This window comes from Pieris brassicae, chromosome 10, assembly GCF_905147105.1.
Source record: "Pieris brassicae chromosome 10, ilPieBrab1.1, whole genome shotgun sequence".
In the NCBI taxonomy this organism is placed as follows: domain Eukaryota; kingdom Metazoa; phylum Arthropoda; class Insecta; order Lepidoptera; family Pieridae; genus Pieris; species Pieris brassicae.
In genome coordinates this window covers 17,032,874-17,058,773 of record NC_059674.1, presented here as the reverse complement: position 1 = coordinate 17,058,773, position 25,900 = coordinate 17,032,874, and the positions used below count along the sequence as shown (strand labels likewise).

Here is a 25,900-nt window from a genome sequence, read left to right as displayed (position 1 = left end):
CGGGATGTTACCGTAGGCTTCACAGAGGTTCTGCGTCGGTCCGGTCGGTGATCATGTCTACAATCGTGGAATTATAAGTAAATATGACGCAAGTTGATGTTTAAGACAACGGTCGCATCTTAATTAATATTTAATTATCCATGTGGACTGGCCTCTCAACACAATGCGGCAGTAAAAAATAATAAGTCGTGTCTATTCGTTTCATAGACTAAAACTATAGTTTCTTTGATTTTTTTTTCATAGACAAGTAGGTCTGACACGTGTCATATTTTTTACTATTGAGACGTAGGAGCAAGTGAGAGAAAGAACTGAAATTGTATTGGTACACACACATGATTTGGACCCGAGGATGAGGGACGTAAGCTCAAGCCTCTCCGCCAGCACTGCTCAATAGAAGAATAGCTCAAAGAGCATCTCTTTATTGGCATCTCTAATGGAGTATATAAAAATACACGCAATGTCAGTTTTGTAACCTATAATTTTTCTTCAAGCTGAATAATCTCGTTCTTCTGGTGGCCTAGTAGCTTAAGGGTTCAAACTATGGCGTACCCGGTCTACCAACCCAACGTGGTTACGGCGTGTTAAGTACAGGCTGATTTACTTGACTGTTAAGAAAAACATTATCACGTGAGATTATATACGGCCACTGACTGTTTTAAAGTTTTCTCTGTTCCAAAATCAAATCTGGCGGCAAATAAAACACAGACAAAACGTTAGTGTTACCATGGTAACCATTCTTTTATATAGAAAAATATCGATGTTGTACTACCTATATTAGTCCAGTATTTGTGTTGAATAACATAAAACGTAGTCGGAGGTCGGTGTATGTGGGAACGAGTCTCCATGAAATCACTGCATCGCACTATTTCACACAAAAAACACAGACTGGACCAGACGTGGCGTTTAAACCGTACGATCCCGACACGATCGATATGACAAATCGTATTAAAAATTTTGCGTAGTGCATGAGATACACAGTTAATACATTTGAGTGGTTATTATTAAATGGGAGGTGATTTCATGACTCCATAAAGTTAAGATGTATAAAGTATAAAAACCTAACTCGTTCTCTATTTGTTGTGTTTTCATTTAGTTTTAAGTGTACTTTAAAATTTGTACTGTGATGCAGCCCTTCAGGCACCTTAGTTTTTTCATGTTCTCTGTACTTTTAGTTTATTTTTAATATAAGTATTAATAGAAAAAAGAATAAACATTTCTACTTCAGAATCATTTGTAGAGACTATGAATCTAATATTAAAATTTTAAGTTTAAATGGATTTAAAAGGCGTAGTAATAAAAGGTTACAATTAGCTGCTTAGTTACTGTATGTCAGAATTTACAATGGAATTTTTACAATATGTCAAATAATAAGAATTATTTATGTCTGGACATTTTTTTTAATATTAGCAATAAACAGAGTCTATGTTACTTATGTATAATTCATATAAATAGTATATTTACATTATACCGGTAAAAGAAGTCGAGAAGTCGGTCCAGTAGTTTTAAGAATAATACTTTGTATGTTATATACATACAAAAATATCTTTATAATAATAGTATAAATAACGCAAGAGAAAAATACGCAAAATCGTGAGCTATAAAACTGTCACAGAACCATTAAATGGATTACTATGGTATCGATAGCCTACGGTCGACAACTCTATATCTCTCTGCCCAAATAAAACAACGCGCCGATAAACGATAATTAAAAGTGTGGGCCTTATCTGTTTTCTCTCAGGTTTTTGTTAACATTTTTTGTCTAAGTATAAATTCCAATCTTCAAATGGTACTAATTGATTGATTTTGTACTGTAAACAAATATTTATTTATTGCAACATTTTTTTTTTCACTCATCATGTCGTCCATAAACAAAAATGTTTAAAATACCAGCGGCTTAAGCTTACAGTGTTCTCTTTTTAAACTTATCTCGAACTACATTTGAAATACGAACGAAAATCATTGCATAGGCTTTATACCCTGCCAATGACATAAAAAAAATTATCACCAAGGAGTTTACATTTTGTACAAGTAGTTTCTATAGTTAGCAAAATTACTATTTTATCTGAAGCCACGCCCGCTTTGCACAGTAGGATTGATACTTCTAACTTTTATATCATAGGTTTATTCCCAATTTATGAAATTACATAAAGTAGTATATAAAACTGTACATAAAAGTTGGTATTTAAACATATGAATAACGAACAAATTCAGCACATTCCTATCTAAAGGTTCTAAATTATTACGCCGGGAGGCGCGCGCGCAGACCGTGGGGCGTGGTGAAACAAAACTTCGGAATTTTTTCGGTATTTTAATTGAATATACACGTATTATTTTAAGTGGGTTAACGCAAATATTTTAGCTTTAGAATTGTTTTGACGTTTATATCTTGAATATCCATAAACAACCCAAACAAAAGTGAATATACAAAAGAGGTCATACTTTACACAAGTTATAAGGAAGTCCATGGATACAAGGACGGTACCGAAGCAATGACAGCTCATTTCGCAGAAGGCGTAGTACGTGCTTGGGTCTCGAGTCTCGACTGTCGCGAATATACACAAAAAACCAAATACCTCGAAACCAATACGTGTCTAGCAGCAATACCAATTACATAGGTATTTGTTTCGGTGTTTCATACTGCGTAGGTAACGCCTAACAAAGTTTTTGATGGTTTTGTCAACTGTTCATATACAATGATACGATAATGTTTCTGTGAGACAACTGTTATGATCTGCTTCAATATTTCATAGATAATGGAGCTTTAAACTTTTACAAATTCAAGAACATGAACACTTCTCTAAATTCGGCAAAATGGCATCGCACCAGTCACTATGACGTACCGTGCCTGTATACGCGAAAACAAACACTATTATTCGAAAACTACACAATACATTATATATTTTACTTCATAACTCAAAGACAGTATTAATATTAGACAGGCGAAGCTGTGACCGCTTTGTGTCACGTGACTAACGTTAATATTTTTTATTATGTATTATTTGATACACTAATTTGTAAATACTTTACTACATAACGCTATTTTTCACTATGTTTTTCACAGATAACATACAACAACACTTAATTGTTCATTCTGTCACATAAGTTACTTTTTTTAGAATATAAAAAAAATAATTTAAACAACCGTTGCCTGATTCAACGCATACGTAAATCTGACTAAATTTAAACAAATGTTTATGTTACGAATCAATCATTTTTTAATAGTCCACTTGTCTACTAGGAAATCCTTCAATAATACGATTACAAAAACAATGTCGTTCGCCCCACGACCATTTTAAGAACAATCGACCTTCTCCTCATTAGGTATAGGGTAGGCAGAGGACAGAATAAATTCGCCTTATACGTTCGGCTTATAAATTCTAGACGTTTTATAATATTAGCACTTATATACCTATAAATTTACAATACAGTTTGTTACAAGCAGTTAACTTCTTAAGCTATACGCTTTCAACCTGTTATAGCTACGATTCTATATTGTCTTTGTTTATATAAAAAAGTAAAATCCTTTTCACATTGTCACTTTCGAAATAAAAGATTCAATTTTCGAGTCAATTCAATTTGAACTAAAGATGTAATAAAATAATTCTAACAGTATGACACATGCCAGTTAGTTTGGTGGTTAGTAGCCAATAGTTTGACACAAATGGCAAATCTAATAAACCTTTAGGTAGGTTTTTTTATAATGTCATTTATTTATTAATTCTTTAACATTAACAAGTTAATTTCGGTGGCGACCCTTGTATATTTTCAACAGAATATTGTTTGATGCTGGGTAACTGGCTTTAATTGTTTAAAACATGAGCTTATTGCTAAAATAAAATTAGGATTGCGACGCTGGATTAACAAACAACTATCTTGACTTATTAAAGAGTTAACAAATCTAAATGACACTTATTTATTTATTTTATTTATTTATTTATTTATTTACACTTCGTTACACTACAAAATAAAAATAAAAATTAACATAATTAAATCAAAAGGAGGGCAACTGGCGGCCTTATCGCTTACGAGCGATCTCTTCCAGGCAACCACTGTGAGTAAAGAAAAAAATAAATGTATTAAATAAGATAGGCAAGTAGTGCAAAATACATGTAATACACAGTTATTAAACAAAACTAAACAGGAATAAAATATTAAAGATACATTAAAGAGTAAAAAGACACATAAATCACGATAATTTAAGATAAGTCTCACGTCAGTTAGTAGTTAGTAAGAAAGTACGGGATACGATGTGGACAGGTAATGTTTGTACAGAAGAAATTTAAAGGAAGATAAAGAAGGAGCTAAGCGAATAGGGACGGGAAGTGAATTCCATAGCCTAACTGCGGAGACCTTAAAGGAATCGCCAAGAAAGGAGGAGTTATGAGATGGGATTTCAAGGGTATAATTTTCGGAAGAGCGTAAGCTATAGTTATGGGCTCCCAAAAAATTGAAATCATTTTTGAGATAGGAAGGAGTTTTAGGGTTGAACAGGATGGAATATAGGAGATGAAGAACATGAGCATCGCGTCGCTGACGAATTGGCAACCAGCCTAGCCGCTTACGGAACGCAGAGATATGATCGTACTTTCTTAGACCGAATATAAATCTGATACAGAAATTTTGGAGACGATCCAGTCTATTTAGCAATTCCTCGTTAAGATCGGAGGAGCAGGAATCGGCGTAGTCCAGTAAAGGCAGGAGGAGAGATTGCGCCAGTGAGGTTTTGGTACTAAAGGGAAGAAAATTACTAAGACGTCGAAGGATACTGGAGGCACCGTATAATTTTCGGCTAACTTCTTTAACATGCTGCTCCCAGGATAAATTTTGATCAAATAAAACCCCCAAATTTTTTACTGTACGGCTAAAATTTAAAATTACACCATCGATATGGATAGGGGATATCCTGGCCCAATCAATTCTCGTCGTGAAATAGGGGCTGCCAATAATTAATACCTTACTCTTTTTGGGATTGATTAGAAGACCAAATTTTTTACTCCAGTCAACTATCTTTGCCAGCTCATTGTTGGTAGATTGTATGGCTTGCGGGAGATCATCGAGACTTGATTGTACGTAGATTTGAAGATCGTCAGCGTATAAATGAAAATTAGTTGAAAGTCGGAAAGTTAAGGAGTTAATATATATAGCAAAAAGAAGAGGAGAAAGTACGCCACCTTGCGGAACGCCAGATTCAATCAAACTCCACTGAGATATGCAATCGCTTGTCTTAATACACTGGCGGCGCCCATTAAGATAGTTAGAGAACCAGTTAACAGCATGAGAAGAAATATTAATAGATCTAAGCAACCCCATTAGAATTTTAAAATTAATAGTATTAAAAGCGTTGCTGAAATCTAGCAGTGTGAGAATTGTGAGTTGTTTGTGGTCCATGCCTTCGCGAATATCATCGGCTACTCTGACCAGAGCAGTAGTAGTGCTATGTCCAGGTCGAAACCCAGACTGAAGTGGATTCAGTATGGAATTTTTGTTTAGGAAATTATTTAATTGCTCATGTATGAGGCGTTCAAGTACCTTGGATAGAAATGGCAGAATCGAGATGGGTCGAAAATCTGAAAAAGTACTAGGATTAGCCTTTTTGGGGATAGGGATGATAAGTCCATCCTTCCAGCAAGAAGGATATTCACCTATAGAAATGGAAAAATTAAAAATATGTGTGATTACAGGAAGTATAAGAGAGAGAATAGGTATGATCATAGCACGACTAATCAGGTCAGAACCAACAGCGTTGGAATGAATAGAAGAAATACTCGATTCAACTTTCTGACTAGAGAATTCATCGAAAGAGAAAGATGGAAAACTAGGACGAGGGAGAGATGATATATACTCAAGTGTTAAGTCCAGATCGATATTACTTGAAGTGGAGTGAGAGGTAAAATGGGCGTTTAGGCTGTTTACGTCGATATCGGGAGTCATGGCAGTACGTGGTGGCTTACCGATACCCAGAGATTTTAAAAATTTCCATATTTTTGAGGGATCCCCATTAGACACTGAGTCGTGAATGTGTCGTCTCTGCGCATCGCGACAACGCGTGTTGCAACGGTTGCGCAAGGTTTTGTAAAATACATGTTCCTTATCCGTTTTGGCTGTTCTCATCTTGGCCTTAGCACGGTTTTTTTGTTTAATCAAAGATTTGATTTCATCGTTGAGCCAAGGAGCAGGTAAATGCTTGAGTTTAACGGGCCTCAAAGGAGCATGTATATCATAAAGATTAGTGATGGAGGCATTTAGTAAATCAACTTTACCATTGAGGGTGGGACACTCGTAAATCGTGCTAAAGTCAATTCTGGCCGCATCTATAAGCAGACGCTCGGTGTCGATCGCAGCAAAATTACGCCTAAGGACTACGGTGGGTTTTAGTTTAGGAGGTTTAAGATTGAGAGACAAATAAATGAGGTCGTGATGAGAAAAAGCAACAGCAGGAAGTTGGCCATGGTTGGTAACTAGGTCAGGAGAAGAGGTAAATATAAGGTCCAATAAGGAAGGAGTGGAGCCTGGGACTTTGTGTGTGGCATTAAGTGGCAGGTTATGAAGATTATAAGATTCGGTGATGGAGAGCAACTTTTTCGATCGGCAGTCGTCTTTGATTAAGCAGGTATTGAAATCACCCATAACTATTATGTTTTTATAGAGAGGCGAAAATTTTTCAAGAGTGTTATCAAAGCCTGCGAAATAATCGACTAAAAGAGAAGGAGAGTAAAACACTCCAAGGAGAATTTTAGTCTTACTGAGCATGACCTCGACCAGAAGATGCTCGCATTCATTAGGTGGTGGTGGTTGAGGAGACATACTGATAATAGTGTAAGGGATGTGCGATCGTAGGTAAATAGCGACGCCACCTCCACGCATTCCAACTCGATCATTTCTTATTAGGTTGAAGCCGGGGATAGAATAGCTGAGGGAGGACAGGGTTGGACACAGCCAAGATTCTGATATAAGGATAGCGTGAATTTCGTTGGATACAAATGTTGTCAACAAGTCCAAATGGTGAGCAGGAACGCTTTGAGCATTAATATGGATGACATTCAAGTGTCGCGATTGGTCTTTAAATAAAGCTGTGAGGATACTATGCAAGGGAGGGGGAGATATCTCAGCGCTATGGAATGATTCGAAATCCGACGAAGAGACCGATTCAAATTCAAGAGCTTCACTATCGTGATTCATGTGTTAGCCAATAATATTTATGTATAAGTCTACTAATTATATAAATTTTTAATTTATGTACAAAAATGATCCTGTGTTCACACTCAATCGCTAATATTAGTGAACAGAAAATATAGTCACACACTTTAAGAAAACAAAAACAAATTAACTTAAAGGGGTTCAATAAACTAATTGTAACTATTTCCAAAAAAAAAAAAAAAAACAATTTAACAAGGGAATTTATATATAGTTTGCAGTGATAAATTACTGTAAAAGCTTATTATAAGAGAATAATTTTATGAACTGTGGAAATAGATACAATCTATCATTAATTGACAATCACAACTTTTGACAGTGTCACATCACTTGCTAGTTATTAGTTATAATCTGTCAGTGGGGTCTTTAAAAACACTAAGTAAACAAAAGTTAAGGTTATGAGATACTAAATAGTAATATTTTAAAACAAAAGGAAAACAAAAAAGAACTGTTTAACACTTAAAATTAATGACATCAAACCAGTTGACAACAAAGTTGATTATAACTTCGGAACCATGGAACACCGACACTGAAGTTAATGACCCTTTCTTGGAACCTTCTTATTACGGGTCATGTCTCTTGTTCGCTTTGCATCATCAGCTGCGGACGATGACGGGATGCTGCCCGGGACTGAACCAAGTTCCTTCAACGAAGAGATGCGGCGAAGTTTCCCATCAGCCCCAATCACTTGTACACGTCCATCCTGGGTCCAACATTTTGAGACACCAAACCGCTTTCTCGCCTCCATAAATAGTGAGTGCCTTGTTTTTGTTAGGAACTCAGACAAGGTTATACCAGTGCCTTTAAGGCTAGTCTTGGCAGCCCAGATCCTTAACTTATCGGCATGTTCACGGAACTTTAATAATATAGGCCTAGGCTTTTCATTGGATCTTAATCCTACTCGATGGCAACGGGTAAGGCACTGCTCCGTGACATTTGGACACTTTAAAAGGATGGATATCATATTTGCAATGGAGGCCGGGCTTTCATCCTTCGCTTCATTTACTCCATGCAGCAACAGACACTTTCGCCTACTACGCATCTCTTGCTCATCCTGCACTCTAAACAGAATCGCCATCTGAGACTGGAGATTCTCTAGGCAGAATAGAACAGAACTTTTAAATGTTTCAAACTCCCTAGCAAGTGGAGTTTGTTCCAGCGATGGGGACCTATTCTGAGCTGCAATAAGGCGCTGCTGGAACTCCTCCATTCTGGTAGACACCATTTCGGATACATCCCTTAAAGACTTTTTAAGATCCTCCATAATAAGGTGCAAGTGAAAAATTAATAGTTCAAATGAAGGTACTTGAAGAAGTGATTATCAAACTTTAAGTTAATTTTAGTTAAATAAAGGATATTATTAAGGAAAAATTGCGATTAATGTGTAGTGGAACATTAATTCATCAATGGAACTGTAAGTAACAAAGTTCAAACCCAAATACTATTTTATTTTAGTACAAATCACAAGACACACCAATACACATTGCACTACCCACTTGTTACGTTTGTCCTATACTTATGTTATTGGACATTATTAAAAACAAGAATTTTTAATTACAAGTTAAAAGTGTGGCATTAACTAAAGGGCTCATTTTGACTTCAAGTGAGCATGCTTACATTTTGTATACCCTTCTAATTATTTAGTAAAATATATATGGAGCTTAATTAATGTTAGGATACATAACTCACGGTTAAAGAAAAATATGTCATTTTTTACTCAGCCCATAATAGACTCTTACCTCTTATTTTTAAACAATCCCATATTTGAAGTACGTATAGTTGAGGTATTTTTTTTTCTAATAATGTATATTGTATAAATCTAAATCTTATCTGTTTGTCCTCAGTGTGAAGAGGCACTATCATCGGGCGATATGTGTGTCTCCGCGGCTCGGGCTGGCCCATCAGCGAGATGGCATCCCGCCTGTTTCAACTGCACCACTTGTCAGGAGCTGCTGGTTGACCTGGTCTACTTCTGGAAAGACGGGCGACTCTACTGTGGCCGACATCACGCTGAAAATTTGAAGCCGCGCTGCTCCGCTTGCGATGAGGTAAATAATAAATTTCTAATAAAAGGGCAAAACCATTGGAATTGGTGTGAGATAAAATATAGTAGAGAAGCACAGAGTGTTATAGTCAAAATCGACGTTTGGAGTTCAATACGACGACATCGTCTTGAACACCATACCGGTTATATTGACCAAAATCAAAGATCCCGGCTGAATTCTAAGTACTTAATAACAACGTCATCGGCTATTACGACTATCGGTTTTTATGACCAAATATAAGTACTTCCTTCGATGTCGTTATAACAGATTTTGACTGTAGTTTTAAAATTAATTATTAGTCTTGAGTTGGGCTTGATCGTAATGTTAAATTTTATCTCTGTACCGAGCACAATTTTTAATACTACAAACAAAGGTGGAGGCAGTATGAGTTTGTAAGCTAAAGGGGATCGTATAACTTTCCCCGTATGGGACCGTAATGGGGAGAATATTATTGATGGTTTATCTAAATAAAATTTATTTACACTTCGTTACCTTAAACATACTCAAAAACAGGTTACGTAAGTTAGCGGGTGGCCTATCGCTTACAAGCGATATCTAAGCAACCCTAGTATGGAACGATAAAAAAATGAACTGACCCTCAGTAAAGTATAGTGCATAAATTATCAACAAAAAGTGACACTGGAAATATACTAACTAAAACTAAACTAAAAAAAAGTAATAGCTGATCTTAGGGTTAATGAGTCATAATTAATGTATATATAAGTAGCGAAGGCAAAACAGAAATGCTTAAAAAGAAGATTCTTAAATAAATTTAAAGAGTGAGCTCCTCTGATATCGAGAGTACAGTCCTACAACACCTTACGGTTCTTGGATTGCATCTTTTAATATTTTTTTATTGGCGAATCAAATTCAAACTCAAAATATCTTTATTCATATAGGTAACCAAGTACATTTATGAACATCAACAGAAAATATGTTAAATTGATTGTAAATTTACTTTAACTGAGAGTTCGCAAGTCAAGGGCGTAGTAAAGAAAAACAGGCATGAATCCCTACGCCACTATATTTATTCGCCAAGTTTTGAGTCATACAAATTGTTGGCAGTGCAACCATAAATATTTGAACTGGAGCAAATCAATCCCAAGGATCAAATTTTTCAAAAGCTTTATTGATTAATTTAAGTTTGACGAGAGCTTTGAATTTATTCAGTGATAATTCTTTAATTTCCCTTGGTAGTTTGTTGTAAAAACAAATATTATTTCGATATAGGTGTGGTTTATCTTCTGGAGCTTGGCTCTTGGCTGGTCGTTCTTTTTTTTTTTTTTTTTTTATAAAATAGGGGGCAAACGGGCAGGAGGCTCACCTGATGTTAAGTGATACCGCCGCCCATGGACACTCTCAATGCCAGAGGGCTCGCGAGTGCGTTGCCGGCCTTTAAAGAATTTGTACGCTCTTTTCTTGAAGGACCCTAAGTCGAATTGGTTCGGAAATACTTCAGTGGGCAGCTGGTTCCACATAGCGGTGGTGCGCGGCAAAAATTGCCTTGAGAAACGCTCAGTCGTGGAACGTGATTCGATGCCTGACGTGACTCATGATGTTCCTCATGCATTTATTGCGTACGTAAAAAAATTATCGCTCTTCGAAATCCTCTCCTGTTACAATATTTTTGTCACGAGATTTATCACAAACAAATGAAGATCACGCTTTTATCGTAACACCTGCAGTTTGCAATAACCACGTGCTAACTGGCTCTTAGATCAAGTACCTTTGGCGACGAGGGGTTGAACCCCTAATAGGCTCTTTCCGCAATGTTTGCTTCTGAACGGATATCAGTGATTTTGCGATAAATCAACACTTTTTGAACTTGCCGGTCATAAATACATAAACTACAATGTAGCGAAATAATACATGGTACAAGTAACAGTTGTAACTTATTTAGTAATACGTCTTATTATATTAATACAAAATATAATAAGCCTTTTATTATACACTGATTTTATTTCTTAGGATACCTTTTTAGTAACCAACATATGGAAGATTTCGCTATGCTACCCCAAAGAATTCGCTTTTCCAGAATAAAACTTTCTAACGTTTTGAATTTTTCTTGCCTTAAAAGCCTTCCTCAGATTTCCAGGAATAAATTACTCGAATTGCTACCTTCGTGTAATTTATTCCTGGAAATGGCTGGCTAGTTTACCACTTAGCAACATATGCGATTAATTTTTATTTATATAGATTACCTATAATATAACAAGTATCAATAAATTTGGGGCTTATATCAAGGCCGTACATTGCTCACTCAGACTTTCTTAGTTTTATAGGCATCCTCATTGTCAATAAATAAAAACAGGTTTTTGTATATATGTACGAAATAAATTGTAATATAATTAAATGTATTAAATTGAGTATTTGGAAGTAGGTTAATGACCTAGTCGATGTGCTTGTAAATCAAATGTTATCAAATTGCATCTGAAAACTTCGACCCTTAGACGATTAGCGTAAGAGATCAAAATATCATGTATTAATATAGGTAAATTAATGCACAGTCATAAACTTCAGAAAAAGGCTTCTACATTTTCATTTACAGCAAATTCTCAAATCAAGAGCGTAGACCGAGGTGAACTGGCAATAATTTCTCTTTTAAATCGCAAAAGGTTTTTTTTTGAAAATGTTAGAACCTGCAGTAATTATTACCACATTACAAAAAATGAACAGGAGCCGCTATAACAAATATTAAACAATTTTAATAAAAGCCACAAATTAGCCAAAAAATTTGGTAAGACATTTGAAATAAATGTTGTAAATATAGACACAATCTCGTTTAGAGCGCGGTGTATCATCATATAAAAAAAATCTGGTCTTGAAATTTATAACTCAACAATATATATTATAATAATAAACAGTTATATATACCTTAAGGAGTATTTAAAAAAATGTTCATAAGACCCGCTACAGTCTCGAAGGCTTTTAGTCACAAATCTCTTAGACTAATCGTGGTTAAATCGGAAACGTCGCCCCAACGGAAACTGTGGGGGTATTTGGGTCGAAAGGGCTACTTCCATCTAACAATGGCTATGAGGTCAACGATTTGTACACTCGCATTTCTGAAACAATTTTAAATTTATAAAGCCAAAGCCTAATTTCATCTATGTATGTCTGCGCCATTTTGAAAAAGAAACCTACTATTCTGACATTTGGCAACATGTCACAGTTAGCCACCTAAATCTATTAAGAAACATACTTTTTTATAGAATATTCAGTTCAATTTAAACTCGTACATCGTACGTATCGTGTCTAAAGACACTTAAATATAATTAAACCCTAATTAAGCCCTAAATGTTTTAAGAACACACTGAAACAATTTGACCGCATTCCGCACATTTTGATTGATAACGATCGTTCCCGTGTATACAAAAATTGCATTTTTAATGTGTTTCCCGGTTTCTATATTATACCATTTGTAATTATAACAAAACCGGTTTTCTGTATCTGGTTCCTTAATGATTTTGGTCTATTAAGAGGATTAGGCCGTCGACTTCATATCAGAATACTATAAAGAAAGATGGTTGGTTTGGGTTTAACGGACCTCCTAGGAGGCCTTCCTGCGTGCCTAGCCATTGTGCTAACATATCATACAACAATTCGTGGATTTTTTTTTGAAAAAAGCGGCTGTCAGATTTTTCTCCAATTTTTGTCCAACTTGGATTTTTTAAACAAAAACATATCTTTTGGTGTTTAACTGTCAGTTGCACGAAATCAGCGTCACGCTTGGCCATGCTAAGAAAAAGAATATCTTTAGTAGACTATACTTTAAACTTAGATTGCAAAGTTATAAAAACAATACCATTATAGGAAGAGTTATACCGTCGAGACGAAAGCAATAATATCGGAAAATGGGAAAACTTTTCCAATTACGAATTTGTTATTCGAAAAGTTCTTTATTTCGAAAGAGTTGTTAAGTACTTCGATATTAAAAAAAAACATCGTTAACGCTCTATATTTGTCACGGTAGCGGCGAAAAAATAATTAGCCCTAAAGACACATAAAAAATTAATAAATCAATGGCGCTACAACCTTTTTAGGTCTGGGCCTCAGATCTGTATCTGTTTCATGATCATTTATTAATCGAATAATTAGGCAAGTAGGTGATCAGCCTTCTGTGCCTGACGCACGCCGTCGACTTTTTGTTTCTAAGGCAAGCCGGTTTCCTCACGATGTTTTCCTTCACCGTTCGAGCTAATGTTTTATGCGCACATAGAAAGAAAATCTATTGGTGCACACCGGGGGATCGAACCTACGACCTCAGGGAAGAGAGTCGCACGCTGAAGCCAACACTGCTCTAAAGACACATAAAGACGAAATATTCTATATATGTGTATTTCGCGTATAGCGACGATCAAGCGACCACTGTAATTTCCGGAATTTGTATCCGGAAGTCATTACAGGCAATGGTTGAGATAAAGTTACTTACATATAGTTTGTATTAAGTTATAATTGAATTGCACAACGCAGAATATCACTTTGAAACAGATACATTTAACTCCGAATCGTAAACGCTTACCTACCTACTTAGCTGATATGTATAAACAAAAAGTAAAGGTCACTGTTGCTGATCATCTGTGTGAATGTTCACAAAAGATAAGAAATTAGAAAATAAAAAATTCAATCCTCTGTGTATTTATATAATTGTGAGCAGTGTTGGCCTCTGGCGTGAAACTTTCATACCTGAGGTCGTAAGTCGATCCCCAACTGAGCACCATTGGACTTAATTTCTATGTACAGTCAAAATCTGTTATAACTACATCAAAACTCATATGAGGTTGTATTAAGTACCGAATACTTTCACCCGCTGGGACCTTTGATTTTGGTTAATATAAACGGTATGTTGTAAACGATGTCGTCGTAAATGGGTTTAACTGTTTTTAACATCCGCCTGAACGGTGAAGGAAACCATCGTGAAGAAACTGGCTTACCTTAGACCCACAAATCCGCCGGCGTGTGTCAGGCATAGGAGGCTGATCAGGTACTTGCCTATTTGATTGACATGTTCATGAAACAGAAATCTGAAGGCCACACCTAAAAAGGTTGTAGGGCCACTGATTTAGTTTATTTTTATATTTATCAAATATTTATAAATTATTTTATAAGATATTGTCTGCTTAGACTTTGCGTAACAGCACTGTCTCTAATGTTTGCTGGTACTGTTATTACAGTACAAGACAACCATGTTAATGATCCATTAACCACTGAATTGAAAATTCATTATGAAAGATTTTATCCAGCTGAATCTAAAATCTTTACATGGATTTTAGTAATCCTTAACACTAAATGAACGACTGTGCTATCTATTTACTATCTAGCTAGGTATGTGACCTTTCAGTTAAATCATTAAAACAGGGATTTTCTTGTTGTTCTACACCAAGAAACTCGCACGTCTAATGTATGAATGATCTTAACTTCATTAAAACCTAAAGCCCTCGAAAGCGGAAAATGTAATTAAATGGAAAATAATTAGGTCTGTAATGAGTTAATTACAAAGAACATGTACGTAATATGTAAGGGAAGATTACCCCTATAGCCTGTCATCGCGTGTCGATTCGCTGATAAGCTGCCGTGTTTTATAATCGTCTACCATGCGAGCTGTCTGTGTGAAACATTTTGATTCATAAAGTTGACATTGAGATTGAGGGCGTTACCTAGCACTCTCACGCAATAATAAATTAAAAGATTTACAGACCCAGTGGAGAATGTGGCAGACACAGTTGCTGTGTGTAATCATTGATACGCGTTGTGATTTTTGTGTCCAATATTGTAAGTTAAAATTCACTACATCATACGTAATGTTATATCTACAGTATATGTTACAAGCTACATTTTTTTCTAAAATATATACAGTTATTATAAATATAAATGTTACAAAAAATAAAAATACGAACATTACAAATTTACTAGCAAAACACTGAATTAGGCACTTAACTTAATTGAACAGCCCACTATCGAATATGTCATAAAATTTGTCTAACTTGACATTCGTATATGAAAACCAAATACATTTTTGACCTACGTGAGAAAGATTTTGCGCTCGTCGACCTAGTCTTATTTCTGAACCCAAGTATAAATTTTAGGTTGCGAATGGCACGCTTACAAACTTCATAATTTTTTGATGTCTACATATGGTGAGAACTTAAATACTATACAATTATAACACTAGTGTGTGTGTGATTATTCTTAATTTACAAAAATTAAAGTAAACTGAACTAAGCTTTAATTGTTTAGTAAAATCCAAATAGCACAAATCCCATGGCAAAAATATAATTTTCTCCAGGCCTAATACTTAAAATATTCTTTAACATTATGCATAGGCTTTGACCGTGGCTTTGACAAGGTTATAGTTGGCCGGAAATGCGGGCACACCACTGCAGTCAACTGCATCCGATCGATTTACTTTAGATTAACTGCAGACAACTATTACATGCTTCAAAGTTTTTTTTTTTGTAATTTATATCTTCACGCCTTTTTCCCAAAAGAATAGGCAAAGACAACGGATCTCCACTTGCTACGGTCCTCCATACCTTTCTCGCTTCATCCACTTACATGACATGCATGCATGCGCATCGGTTATGGGTACTTTTAACTTCTCCCTTCTCTAGTAGGTCCTGGATTTGGTACAAGTATATACTACAATGCCTACCCAACCCGACTTCACCTTATGTAAATAAATAAAATTTAACGATGTATACAAAATCACCTGTTTTAATAAATAAATATTATTTAATAATTTTTGTACACGTTCTAACGCCAAAGCTCCCTGTTCTTAGAAGAAAATCACGCACCTGTACTTCGTATCTTGATTCAATTTAAGACTCTAATTAAAATATATTTACGCACTACATTTATTATATCTCATTCAAAGCCTTTAAAACCTTTTTTGAAGATGTACAGTTCGGCATTTATAAGCCTTTTAATCTCTTTCTCTGTCTTTTTGTTTTAATACAGTCAATCCTTTCTTAGAAGTGATTATATAATGCAACGCTTGTCATACATTTCTTTATTCTATGAATAGTAATATCTCACGATTATTTGTAAACTGTCGCTAACTACACCATTACGTCCCGTTATTTATAACAAAAGGTAAAACATAGGTCCTTTGCGTAACCCCTGAGGCATGCCCATGATTATAAGCTGCAACTATTCATGATTCACTGGACATGTGCTATTCTTCTCACACTGATATAGATTCCGGATTCTTGAGATTTTTATCGCTTTGTTTAAATTACATCATACTTCGAGCGTTCTTCTATGTTATAGAGTATGAGTGTCTTAATGAGTCTTACACAGTTACTTTTGTGTTGCGCGTTCTAAGGCCATAACAACTAATAAGAAAATTTGACATCCTTATTGATATATCAATTGTTTTTATAGAATCTTTAAATCAGGAAATAATTTAATCATTATCATATCAAACTATTTAAGGTTTAAGATATTTATTTCTCATAAGGAATACTAGTACACTAGCTAGCTTATAAACTTAACTAAGCCGGTATAAAACATTTTTATGATTATAACATCTCAGCTAAAACTTAATCAGCATAGCGTTTTATATGGTAACAGTTTAAACTATCTATACATCACTTACCTGTACGCAAATCTTATCAAAGAGAAACTTGCATCATTGCCTATCCATTGCTTTACCGCAATGTTGCGCATTTGAGGAATTTCTTATCTGTATTAGGTAACTATTGAAACAATAGAATCCAGTGAACATTTGATAGCAAGATAATGTAGCTCCCAGGCAGTCTAGAGCTAGCTGACCTGACCTAGCTGACTTGGCAACTATCAAACTCATGAAATCAACAAGATCGTTCAAAAATTTATTTCGCCTAATGGAATTACAACATGTCATATGAACTAGCTATGGCTAATTGAGAAGTGCCTAGTGTCTAGTTTTGTATCACTGTCACAGAAGCTTGTTCGCAAACTTGCTGATCAATCGCTGATCTGCAAAGTCTGACAAATAATTCCTGTCCGTAAGGAATAATGTGTGTAAGTCTAATGCTGATTTTTGACGTTTAAATAAAATAAAAATAATTTAATTCAGACCATTATAAGTCCATATATTGTTAGTAGAGTAACTTATAACTATGTTAGCAAAATTATTAAAACATTAAATTCATAAATCTCCGTTAATTCGAGGTACCAGGTACATAGGCATGTACCCAGTGTCTAAAAACAGCACATTCGGGTTTATTAGCTATAAAAATTTAAAACCGAATAAATAAATTGTCTATTCCATATGTTATATATAACACATTCTTAACAATTGAACTCGAATTTCAAAGTTAAATCAAGACCCACTGACACTGCATTTCACAATCTTGCATTAGCCAGTTGGTACCGTTTTAAAATATTATTAATAAGAGCACTAATGAACGACTTGTGGGAACCCAGCACCATTGTTGGCTGTTCCCGCTGCGCTGGCTGATAACGAACACCAATTATACTTGTTTGTCCGGGTTATTAATTAGACACTCTTACTGAAGCGTTGAGGATTTTCATTATGACTTTATCGTAATGGTCTATACGTTCCAAATATTAATCTAGAAAGAGAGATTCCAAATTTGACTCAGTCAATTTTTGTCTAGAATTTGTTGTAAGATGATATATATACTCTATACTCTAATGTTTTTGAAAAGATATATGAATGATTATACGTACTTAAGGGATATTAAGCCAGTGTCTTCAGTGATAAACTTGCATTTTTTCAAGATACATATAATAAAATTATTAATTAGTTCATAATAAACAAGGGCCTACAGATAGTTTAAGACATTCTTTATCAAGTAACGATCAGTACTATATATTTATAATAAAAACATATTGCGTGTTACAAAATAGATACATTTCAAATATTTAATTTTTAACGTCGAATTGAGGGTTAATTAAAGAAGCTTTTTATAATAACATTTTTACTATGTGAAAATTTTATTATATGAAGTTTACTTTTTATCAAGTAATTAAAGCACGAAGCCGCTAGTAATCACGTTAGGATAAAACCTAAGGTCTTTGAACGAACTTGATGAAAACATAATAGATCGTTAATTTTTACACATCCAATCCAATTATAATAATTTCTACATTAGTTTTTGCGTCATATAATGCTTAATTAAGTAAAAATTAAATAGATTCTAGTACATTAATTACCCACAATTAGAACAAATGTCTATTATTTTAATTATCTAAAGAATTGAAGAAACCCTTTGTAACTGACGGGCTAATACATTTAAGACATTATATATTTTTTAATTTACTGTATATTCAATAATCTTTCACAGATAATACTAGCGGATGAGTGCACGGAGGCAGAAGGACGCGCGTGGCACATGAAGCATTTCGCGTGTGCAGAGTGCGCGCGGCAACTCGGCGGACAACGGTATATCATGCGGGAAGCGCGTCCGTACTGCCTGCCCTGCTTTGACAGCTGCTTTGCCGAGTACTGTGACGCTTGTGGTGAGCCTATTGGTGTAGACCAGGGCCAGATGTCGCATGAGGGGCAGCACTGGCACGCCACGGAACGATGTTTCGCCTGCCATACCTGCCGCGCAAGTCTACTTGGTCGGCCCTTCCTCCCAAGAAAAGGAGCAATCTTCTGCTCTATTGCGTGTTCCAAAGGTGAGCCACCGACACCATCTGACTCATCAGGACCGGGACCTCGCCCTAATAGAGGTCCGCGACCACGAAAAGTACCTTCACCGAAGTCACCACCGCAAACACCTCAGAGAGAGCACTCCCCTCATATAGATGCAGATTCAGAACCAAGTGCGTCATTAGCAACGTCAGAAATGATGCCAGAATCGCCGCCTCCACACCCACCGCCACCGCCACATGCTTGCCTCAGCCTCGATAGAGCCCTTGCCGACCTAAGATTAGAGCAAACGATGACAGATCACCAAATACAGACAACGCCCATCGAAGAAACAGAGGAAGACTGGAAGCCCCCTCACCCAGTAGAAGCCCAGGCCGTGGTTACTCCAGGACATTCCACCTCAATGCCAGAGCTGACTCTAGTAGATGGAAAGAAACGTAAGCCAAGAGGTGGACGGACGGTTAGATTTTGTGGAGACAACGAGGCATTTGAACCAGATGACCCTCCTAGAAGAGAGAAAGTGCGAGATGATGATGCAAGCAGTTATTGCAGTACATGTTCCTCTTCATCTTCATCATCGGAATCATATACATTGCCAACGAGACGCGCGTACGGCGGCGTCAGGATCTCCTACGTGCCCAACGACGCAGTCGCCTGCGCGAAACGAGAACGGCAGAGAAAGAACCTACATCACGATAAAAATTGTATAATTTCGTGATCTCAGCCTTAATTCCTTTAGTGACGACAACCTCCGAACGAAAGACTGACTATTAGATTTTGTAGCCCTAACGCCATAGTATTTTAGATAAAAGTCTTCCTCATAATATTATCGCTTTGTCGTTTTGTATCGCGCAGTAATAGTTCCGTTGCACAGTAAAAGGCTTAACCAATGAATAGGCATTATATTGGTAATCCCCCAAATCACACCTTTCTGCTTAAAAGGGTTTATCGTCGACATTAAATATTTCCTATCGCCTCCGGTGGTCGTGTTAAATTATCGCGCTTTTTCATGCTTTCTCATATCGTTTTAAACATTGAACATATCTGTCTCCGTAGTTAAGAGTGTAAATTCGATTAAGAAGTACAAAAATGTATTTTGTAACGTTTTTTTATAAGTGTGTTCAAATTTGTATATAGAATTATGATGAGTAAATGTAACTTATTAACAAATATATGTCAATGGCCTTAATTAGTCCTGAATTACCTCTGTGGCTAGAATTTAGGGTCGCCTTATATTAAAAAAGGTTTAAGTATATAAAAAATAATTTCACAGAAACTCGTGTTTAACAAAGCAATAATTGAAGTATCCGGAGATTTCTCAAGTTATATGTGTGAAATTTATAAGGTTTAGTCCATAATTAGTTTTGCATACCTTTTCACCTTCCATTGTTTAATGAAATGAAACTAAATAAATTTATTTAATTCCTATTCCAGGTTTATGTTTCAAAAAATGGTTTTACGAGAATACTCATACAATCGCGATTTCCTATAACGCGGTTCGGGTTATAAGGGATTTAATGTACTGGCTTTAATGAAATTGTTTGAGAACTTGCGGACTTTTTTAATTTTATAAAACTTCTAGAATTGTATAATTAAAATCTGTATTTTTTTAATTTTAAGTTGATACTGTAAGTGTTGACAATAACAGTCTAAAATAGCGGAGAGCTGATTTTTAGTTGAAATTTTATATCAAACTTCAAAGTATCGGGGCATTGTATTGTAAAAAATTTCACAAAACTTTCGTCAGCTCTTATGCTATTATTATAAATGCTCACAAACGTATCTTGCCTTGAGTGTCATTGTTAAATAAAGTTTTGTTTAATTGCCATCGCCAAAGTAAGGTTTTATTTTGTATATTGTAAATTAACGAGAACGTTTTGTAAAATTTAAGTTATTTTATAATTATTAAATAAGAGTTTTTTTATTAATTTTTTCTTTTATTTTTCATCCATACAAAAACACACATAAATCGTACTATATTTATATATCAATGGTGTCTAATTTTTGTATTAGTATTACGAATCGACATAGATTATTTTTTATTATTAACACAAATAGCTTTTACAATATTCTCATCTACATAATAATAACAATTAAAAATTGATGAATAGAAAACTAAAATAAAGTTAAAAAGTTTGTTCTCTCTTAGGGTTGCCACCTTTTTTGCAATTAAAGTACATACACAAAAATTATATCGTATCAAAGTAAACAATTTATATTACTTTATTATGATATTTAAACATACATTTTTATTATATAAGCCTGAAGTGAAGAGGCCGTGTAGCGCTAGAGTAGTGGCGAGTGGCAACATCGATTCAGCGCCAATCGATAAAGTCCGTGTATCTAAAAAATATTTACGATTAAAGAAATGACATCATGTGTGTTTTTTCGTGTACTTTATTGTTCTCAAACGTACAATACCTTATTATAAAATGCGGGTGGCAACCCTAGTGGCAGTGTGCCTTAATGCTGTCTAATAATTTAATTCCCGCTCATACCATGTTTGAGTTATAAGACAGAAGTCGTATAAAAAATATTATTAGTCAATGCGGAAAGAGAATCGTCATGGCAGTCATGCGAATTTATTTCATATTCGTTCTTAATCATAAATATTTTTAAGTCAACGAGAATAGACATCTGTCGAAGTAGACATGGGGAGAAATTGGCTGTGTCATAAATTAATATGGAGTTGTATAGGAAAAACACCTTTTGTATGGCACATATGTTTATAATAATATCAAAAACATTAAATATATTCTTACTAGAGTTAATTAAATCAATCGAGGTGGAAAAAAATATAAAAAATAAAATATAAGAATTGACTATGATATGACTTTGTGTAATCGTAATTTCTATCTTTTAAGACAAATTTGCACAAATGTGTGGCATAAAATGCAAACCTTAGATACACCATAACATTTTTGTCCATATTATTGCAAGTAAATGGAAATGAATGGTAAATCTCGCTTTCAAATATGTCAAACTTCATACAGAAAAATGGTTTGAGATTTAAGTTCTTAGGATTGACCTTTTAGATCTTAAATAGATTGTTTAAAGGAGATGCTCGGATTAATACCAGCAGCTTAGTTGCTTCATCAGACGTCATGGCAGCATACGAAATTCCACCCCTATTACCTCGAAGTCCGTCGTTCCGTAATTGAGCGCTTTTTAAATCGGTTTTTTTCCGCGCACCACCACTCTCGGAACCAGCTGCCCACCAATCTAAATAAAATAATCAAGAAAAGAGCGTACTAATTCTCAAAAGGCCGCAACGCACTTGTGAACCCTCTGACAATATGAGTGTCGGCCACTTAACGTGGAGCCTCCTGCTCATTTGCTCTCTGCTCAACAACAACAACAAAATGAAAAATGTCTTTGCCATTTTTTATGACTTTTAACGTTCCTTAGACATTTACATTATATTCTATTACATAGATCTTTTGTGCTGTAACTTGAATCTGTAAGCCAATTGGTGACAATTACTCAGCTCACTCCGTTATTTGTTTGTATGAGTGAAAGTTTTAGAGGTTCGTGTGAATAGTAACAGTATTGTAATGGATTAGAAAAACATCTTGTTTGTGATACAAGTTTAACCCTGCATCAGGCACCTTGGACCTAATATTCAGTAGAGTATGGACTTCAGGCGATCACGGTGCATGGCATAACGCTGCAGTAAGAATCTCTGCAGTAAAAATCTGAAGCCAAAGAAGGAAATTACGTAGCAACTCCTATGTCAGTCTATGCCTAGAGCTTTCAATTCAAAATGGTTGACGCATGAAAAATATAGCCTAGCATTGTATTTGCTTGTTCTGTATATTAACGAAAATAGAAGAACGTATAAACTGTCTGGGATTTTTATAAAAAAACTTTAAGGGGGCAAATTATACAGTATTAGATTTTGGATGGTATTTAAAATGTCAGCAAAATGAACCCACCCCAACTCTACCAGAATAAGACTGAAATAGCAAAGTAATTACAATAATTTAAGCCAGTCGCCGCGCGCAACCCTTGCTGGATATTAGTGGGTAATTTATTATCTACATTAAATGGTTAAGGTAATAGTAATACTTAAAAAAATATGCTTCAGTTGCATAGTAAACTAATTCTCAAATAACAGCGAGCTAATGTTCATTTCGTATTTATCAATGTTAATCGAACTTAGTAATAATGTAAAATCTTTTATATTGTTTCACAAAACGCATATTAAGTCCCGTGTTATTATTATATATATTTATATATAAAACAGTTTTACGGTTCCATATTTTCTATGAAAATTTATTTATATAAATTGAACGTGGTAAGTGTCTTTTACACTTATATATCTGTATAAGATACGAGATGCTATTATACCAACCAATCAGATCTAATTCCTACATTTATATCACTCTCTATGAGTTTCACGGGTAAGTCCATTTTGTAGAACATCTTCTTAAGTATGTTACGTTACAAAACTTAGCCATTTAAATGGATAAGCTTTCATTTATTTATTTTTTCTCATTGCTCTGTTACGCTCCTAAAAGTGACTGCAGTATGACCTTGGGAAACAAGACGAAAATGATTTATCACTACTGATGGTAACCCCTAACTAACATAAATATATAACTAAAAAATGATTATATTAAAGATAAAGCTAAAGATGGAATACATAATACAAAAAGGTTCAAACGTTTACGAATGGAAAAAAATCTCTAAAAAGTATTAAACACATTTGACTAAGTAGTACCTAATTCGGCTGTGTTGTGTGACGGTGTGAAAGTGATGGTATATACATGAGGGTGTGTATGTGGGGTGGGTTCATGATGGATGTTATTTAGCGCTATGTATATTTATATTCCGCGATAGCTTAATAAGCCAAGACTTAAATAGATATTTACATAAAGGTATAATATAATGCTTCGGCAAAGTTAAACGAGTAGAAACTCGTTACGTTCTAACTAGAACCAAACCAATGACAAGGTGTAATGCCAGTCCACCTGTGATTTCAATTAATGTCTGGCAACACTAACCGCGGCGTCAGCGTGAACCGTGACACAGGTGGCGTTACGGTGCGCGCGCGCAATGCACCTGAACTTCATCGATTTTACTGTGATTGCTTACCAAATTGATTTATGTTGTAAGGGCTAGTAAAATTCATTTAGGGCTCGGTCATTGGACGCCTCGGTGCAAACAATTCGAAGAATTATTAACAATTTATGCAGCTACCGAAAGTGGTGAAGCGCAATGTTGCCGCATAGGAAACTTCGGGCCAGGGCAACATGCTACTCCGCTAACAACTCTTAACAAACAAGACTCCAGATGCTGCTGGACTATCCGGTTTATAGTTCATTAAGGTACAAACTAGAGCAGAAAACGTGGCTCTCACAAAGGCTTTATTGCTCCAGTTAATGACACGCCCTAACATAGAATGTCCCTGCAGAATCTTTGCGAACAGATAGTCCAGCAACTTCAAAAAAGATATCAAAATGAAACAGTTCTACAGCCAGCAGCGACAACAGGTGTTCGTCATCCCATGGAATGTAGTTACAGAAGATTGAAGTACATTTATATCTATTATAGAGTCTCATCCATGTTAGGGAACAGGTATACGTGAATTATTAAAAAAAAACCATAGGAAATAGGAAACCCTGTGCCGTAACAATTATTGGTTCGTCATGAAATTGTTCGCCTAAAATTGTCCAATTTAGATATTGTGTACCTACTAAGTAAAAGTCATTAAGATCGGGAGCGATAAAATATTTCTAATACGACCAAATTATCACTAATCGATATTACAAATAAAAACAAACAGTAGTAGTTTGACATAACCACAGAGTATTAGATTACGAGGGTAGTATTGATTAGAGTGAGTTCGTAGATTGTAATTGTCGTAAAAGCTAGTCATTCATGGATATATTTTGATTAGGTTTGCGGCGTTAATCACTATGTAATTTCCTTCTTTTTAAATCCATAGATATTACCATTTTTAAAAATAGAATCTATTTCATTAGGTTTCTTTTTATGAGTATAGCAATTAATAAGACATTCCACTGAATTAATTTATGAAAAAATTGTTTCTTAATTTCAATGTCATCTGTCAAAAATGCAAATGACAAAACGTTTTATATTATTCACGTGAAAATTGAAACATGTAGGCTTCTACGCGAGCGTCATTTTCCACCCAATTACGTCGTTTAATTATATGTGTTACTAAGCGCTAAGATAACAGTTAGGTAAGTAGTAATTAAACGCGAGTCAAGACACAGTTTTAATAATTGAAATTAAAAATACACAACGTCCGTATTCCAATTGAAACCTCAAGTTAAAACCTCGTCTTGATTTGATAACAATGGTTTGACAGACTGACCGATACAATTTTATTCCTTTGAATAAATAATCTCCGGATAAATTTATTAAATGCGTATGTGAATACTTTATAGTATAAATTTCACTATATATATATATGTTCTTTATCCTAAAAATATACGCAAACGCCATATTGTTTTATTATAATTACCAATACACTTATTTATGTTGAAGCAAATATGAAATCGTTTCATTTTTACGTTTATCTAAGCCTATATTAGCTAAGTAAGCATTTATGCTATTAATGAATGTACAAAGGCCGGATATCAGCCTCCAAGTTCGTCAGTGAATTTTTTTATCCAGTGAAAATGTGCATTGGAATTCAACAAGGACGACCTCTGTGACTCACCGTGTCCGTTATTCAATAATAAATATTCTAACGTAATTCAGAACAAATATTACTAACATGCAATAAATTCACGGGCGAATAAGTATTTTATTTTATTTATGCTCTCAAACATCACACATGTTAAAATGAGGATAATCAGAAATATGCTATAGAAAGAATATACCTACATGTGTGAAAATGACATGACAACTTAGAAGGCGCGCTTTTTTAAATACTCTATGGTATGCGCATGGAGTTGAAAAACAGATGAACGCAACGAATAATGTCACATGCTAAGACACTGTTAACAGTTACCTGTCAAATCCTGTAGATTATTTAATACAAAAACAATATTGTTCACTTCAAATTCAGTTAACTGACCATTGA

General features: G+C 35.0%; 1 protein-coding gene across 2 annotated transcripts in view; it reads left to right on the top strand.

Annotated features, from left to right (window-relative positions):
* The window catches only part of LOC123715276 (protein prickle-like), a 242,133-nt gene extending 221,436 nt beyond the window's left edge, over nt 1–20,697 (top strand). For both annotated transcript variants that reach the window (XM_045670227.1, XM_045670226.1), the window contains 2 exons: nt 9,039–9,242; nt 18,533–20,697. In XM_045670227.1, the coding sequence (XP_045526183.1) occupies nt 9,039–9,242; nt 18,533–19,561 (1,233 nt within the window). In that variant the 3' untranslated portion in view covers nt 19,562–20,697. The remainder of the gene's footprint in view (nt 1–9,038; nt 9,243–18,532) is intronic.
* The last annotated feature ends 5,203 nt before the right edge of the window (nt 20,698–25,900 follow it).